The 5,370-nt window shown below is 38.2% G+C and overlaps 1 protein-coding gene across 1 annotated transcript; it reads right to left on the reverse strand.

Moving 5' to 3' along the window:
- Window positions 1-2,469: 2,469 nt before the first annotated feature.
- On the reverse strand, window positions 2,470-4,637 carry LOC110098698 (cation/calcium exchanger 1-like). The gene has a single exon (XM_020825599.2). The coding sequence runs from the start codon at window positions 4,240-4,242 to the stop codon at window positions 2,590-2,592; it is 1,653 nt and encodes a 550-aa protein (XP_020681258.1). The 5' UTR covers window positions 4,243-4,637; the 3' UTR covers window positions 2,470-2,589.
- Window positions 4,638-5,370: the final 733 nt, after the last annotated feature.

Raw genomic sequence — 5,370 nt, forward strand, 5'->3', positions numbered from 1 at the left:
TTTAGGTGAGTAGGAGGGAATTATTTTGAAAATTTTAAATTAATTCCAAGTAGAGAAGGGGGGGGGGACAATGGGAAGTGAATGGGGGCTGATTTGGTGGGATTAGGGAGCTAATTTGGGAGAGGGAGAAATCCCATGAAGGGGGCCGGCCATATATAGAGAGGGAAGAGAATAATTGTCATTAGTGATGGGGGGGACTAAGGGAGAGGGTCATGGACCTTGGGAGGAGGGAAAGGAAATTCAAAACACAAAAACCTCAACTCTTCATTCACTATAACTCAAAAAGAGATCCACAATATCATTTCCTCAAGAACTCACAAAGAGATCTAGAGAAATGTAACGAACTCACAAAGAGATCAACAAGAGAAATTTTCATTCATTCATCAATAATCTCATACATAAGAAGATGGCCATATATATAGGCCTCAAAATGACAAAGAAAATAAAAGACTAGAATGCCCCTTGGGCTATAATAGCTACCAACTACCCATAAGGGCAAAAACGAAAAAACTGAAATAAAATGATTAATACATAAAATGCTAATACATAAAATGCATCAAAAGTAAAGACTCTCCATTATGGCCATCGATCTCTTATTTTGCCTCTGATAAACGCGTCGAAACCTCTTGTCGATGTCCCCATCAATATCTCTCCATGCTCATAATCAAACAGCAGGGGACCTTGATCCCACCTTGGTGACCAAAGCCATATAAGATTCGAACATCACACCATGTCCAAATAGTTTGATGTTGTTATTAGCAATAAAAAAATGAGACCTAATTCCAATGGACCCATAGCAAAATCTTGTTGGGTGCAAATGAATATTTTGTACTATATACCATTATGATGGCTTTATTCACATATGCAAATCATGCCTCTTTGCTAAGGGTTTCCATCAACACAGTAGTATAGACTACTATGACAAACTAATCACTATCATGAAACATGTTATAGTTAGACTTACTCTCAACATTATTGTTAGTCAAAACCAACCCATTCACCAACAAGATGTCACAATACTTTCCTCTAAGGCACATTCAACAATGAAGTCTTTATGGCCCAACCTCTCGAGTTTTTTGATAAAAACAACCCACATCTTGTCAAAAACTCAAGAAGGCTTTTTATGAACTTAAACAATCATCAAGGGTGTGGTACGATGAACTTCATCAATTTCTGCTTGCAACTAGCTTCACAAACTCTCTTGTCGGCACCTATGTCTGTATCCTCATCACCAATGATCACACTACCTACTTTTTTGTGCATGTTGACGATATTATTATCAAAGACGATAATCCATAATTTATCTAATAATTCATTAACATCTTATCAAAATGATTTACCCTCAAGGATCTTAGACAATTGTACTTCTTCCTTTGAGTCCAAGGTGATTCCTACTTTCAATATATTTTTTCCATACTTATAATGATACATCTTTGACCTACTTTCAAATTGTTGCTCGATTGTCTACTAAATCTGAGTACTACTTTGTTTCATTTGACACGTCTCTATTTTCCAAGCTGGCCTTAATGCTCATTATATACAGCAATAATTTATTAGCACATTGATTTCACCTGAACGCCAACATGATGAATGAAACATTTAACATTAAGACTTCGTTTGAGACGGCTTTCTTTCTGCTTAAAAGTAATTTTTTTAATACAAAATTTTAAAAAACTACTTTAAGAAGCAGAAAGAAAACCGTCCGAAGCAAAAAACTTAAGCTTCATCTGGAATAGCTTTCTTACTACTTTCTAAAACAGCTTTATAGTACAAAAAAATTTTGTACTAGAAAATTGCTTTATAAATCAATAAGAAGGTTGTTCCAAACGAAATCTTAATATTCATTTTATTCATAAGAAAATTTAATAATGATGATCTCTATATCACTCATATCCCTTCTATAAATCTACTTACAGATGCATTCACCAACTAATTCTCTTCTATTACAGTCTAAGAATAACATCTCCAAAGGTAAGCCAACTGACAAGCTCTCCCTCGCCATCTCCATCCCCTCTATGGGTGAAATGCACCAACACACCTACTGAAATACAATAACTTTAAAAAGAAATATAAGAAAAGATCTCTCTGTTAATCAATGAAGGGTCATAATTGTGTCCTTATTAAGAAAGCTACATTATCACTCCACCAAACAAATCAATCTTCCTTGTCATTTTCTGACCATGACAACAGTAGTTTTCATAACTAAGCAGAATTATTAGTTTCTGCACTTTCATTTTCAAACTGTTCACACTTCTTCACCAATTCCTTCTATGTGAAGGCATTCAATTGGTAGTTAAATATCCACAGTATACTAAATAACTAAATCATTTTAGAAATCGCTAAGAAATACAGAAAATCAAACACAGAAACTATTCACAAGTACTCAACTGAACTTTGCACCTATTTACAACAAATCAAACAGCTCTAACAGATCTCGAGTTTCAGTAAGTTCTCCTGAATGATTGATTCTATGCAAAAATATGCAGATTTTTCATCGAAAACTGCTTCCAGCATAACAATTCAGACTAAAAAAGCATAAATGATCATATAATACATCATGAACTAAGCTCCCCTGCTAATTTCTGAGTTCTAAACATGTTCAGAAGCTCCAAAATAAGCCAGCTGCAAGCTCTCAAGAAGTCTGAGACAAAGAAAACAAGAGTAAATAGCTATGAGTCCAACACCCAGACTCCTATTCAGCTTCATCTGTTTCCTCGACAAAAACACCAAAGCCCACACCAAGCCACCAATAAGAAATCCAATAATCACAAACTGAGAAGGGTCTTTGGGAATCTGAAAAGGTTTAGGAAGAGAAGCCCAAGAAGAGAAAAGAAGAGACGTTCCTAACCCAATCAATATGTTGAAGATTGGACCAGCATAGCAACCGGAAATAGCAATCTGAGCTCCATTCTCTCCTCCATTGACAGCCATGGCGACATTAGCTATAAGGTCTCCAAGTGAATTTCCCCAAGCTAAAACAGTCACTCCTAGCACTGAAGGACGTATTCCAAGTATATGACCTATGGATACCAGAATAGAAACAAGTTCTCCTGCTATTAAGTAAGTCCATACTACACTCATCAGAAAGCCAGCTGCAAGCCATGGGAGAATAAACTTTGGTGGTTGGGAGGATTCAGTGCGTTCGATGGCAATGATTCCAAGAGCTATTCCGATTAAGGCTGCAAAGAGGAAGACTGTGATGCTTTCTTGTGAGTCCATCTCTCCTTTGCGAGAGTTCCATAAGATTGCAAGAAGATTTGGTGATAGAATCATGGAAGCTACTGCAAATGGTTTTGACCAATTTTCTTCTGTCACGACTGGGATTGTTAATCTTCTTGGTAGATAGAGTGGAAGCTCCAATAAGAAAAGTACCCAATCTAATAAAGGAGAGAACTTTACAATTTGTTTGCTCTCTTGAGATTGAACAGCGGGTTGCTCCACCTCAATGGACTCCAACAATGGGGATCCCAGCTCTGCATGCTCCTTCCTGTAACAATGGCTAGTGGAGACGACGATGACATAGAGAATGTACAGCGAAACGAAGATCATCGATAACAAGATGTGAACTTTCCCGACAGAAAGAATTAGGAGAAGGAAGAAGAGGGTGAAGAGGAAGAAACAGAGGTCTCTGATGAATCCGACGCGGTCGATGGCGACCACACGGCAGTGCGAGGAGCAGCAGATGCTGATTACGCCAACAACAACGGTGGAGACGAAAAAGGCTCCGCCAAGAACGCTGCTAAGGCCCACGGAGGCCGCGCCGTCAAAGGAGACGATGGTGGAGAAGACATCTGGCGCGCCGTTGCCTAGGGAGAGCAGGGTGACGCCGGCGATGGTCGGGGAAAGTTTAAGCACACGGGATAGGCCCTCAAGGGAAGGGCAGAAGTACTGCGAGGCAGTGTTTCCAAGCAAGTAGAGGAGTATCAGAAGCCATAGAACAAGGACGATGTGGCCGAGAAGAGGGGAGAAGCCGAAGCCGCAGTAGAACAAATTGAGGTAATCGATGTAGCCGCTAGTGTCACATGGATGGTGTGTTTCGATGTAAAAGCATTTTGTTTTGGCGTCGTTGAGCGACTCTACTGATCTGCAACCGTCTGGGTTTGTAGAAAGCGGAGGGAAGGAAAGAAAACTGGATTGTTTCGGAGAGGAGAACGAGAGGAAGACGAAAAAGAACCCGAGCAAGAAGATGAAAGACAGGTTTATGAAGAAATAATGGGCTTTGTAAAGGAAAGCAAGAGCCATTCAAGGAAGATGGGTTTCCGAGCTAATGGAGAACAAGAGATTCCAATAAAAAGTAGGGATTTGGGGGCATGGGTTTTGTAGAAAAAAAGGAGAGGATTCGTTGATGGAAGAAAGGTAAAACCTTTGGTTTTGACGACGCGTTCTCCGCTGCTCTCGAGCTCGCTGTCCCCTTTCTCTGTCTTGGAGTGGTTTCTGCTTCTGGAAAAAGTAAATGGAGGAAGAGGACAGCGAGTGGATTTCGATTTATTGGAAGGATGTGGTGGAAGGGACAGATGTTGGCATAATATGGCCTAATTTTTAATTTTAATGAGAATTCCGATCAGGGCATCAGGCCATTTCCAAAGGAGGAATGGAATGCCAGCTGATCGCGCTTAATCCAAAATCAGTGGAAGAATCAGTGGAAGGCCAGATTCTTCAGCGTGAGATACAAGGTTTCCTCTGAATATAATATATAGAGGGATTACTATTTGAGTTAAGAAAAGTCAAATTAATTATATTTTTTCTTCAAATAAAGAAATAAAAGATTGCGAGATCCTACTAATCCAAAATAGATTAATTCAAATTTGGAGTAAATAATTGCAATAAAGAGGGGTGTGAAATGTGAAAATTAGCTGTCAACATGATGAGAGGAATTTTGATTTTTTGAGATTCAAAGGATTTGTAAGATGAGAAATGAATATATACGCAATATTTTGGATGAGGGTAGAGAGGTAGAGTGACATTAAACCTGAAAATGAGATAACATAAATAACATAAATATTAAAATAATTTGATCAGGAGACCTACGTTAGCTATAGAGTCGAGAGAAGAATAAGAGTGCATAAATTCTATCTCTCTTTTTTATTTCAAGAGTAGAATCTGGCAAGATTGACTAGTTAACGAGTATCTAGTATAATGATCTTATGAAAGCTCTAACATCATCTTCGAAAGTCCTGATTGATGTTCTTTATACTAATGTTCATTGTGAAAAATGGATGAAAGATTGATTAAAAATAGACATAGATCTAAAATGAATAATCATCCTACATGAATAATTGGATTTCAAGCAACATTTGTAGCATCTGTCATCTTCTTCTAAGTGTAATATCTTCCTTCAATGAATTTTCAATGTGCTTGTGTATTCAAATA

The sequence above is a fragment of the Dendrobium catenatum genome, unplaced genomic scaffold (genome assembly GCF_001605985.2).
Source record: "Dendrobium catenatum unplaced genomic scaffold, ASM160598v2 original_scaffold_274930, whole genome shotgun sequence".
In the NCBI taxonomy this organism is placed as follows: Eukaryota; Viridiplantae; Streptophyta; class Magnoliopsida; order Asparagales; family Orchidaceae; genus Dendrobium; species Dendrobium catenatum.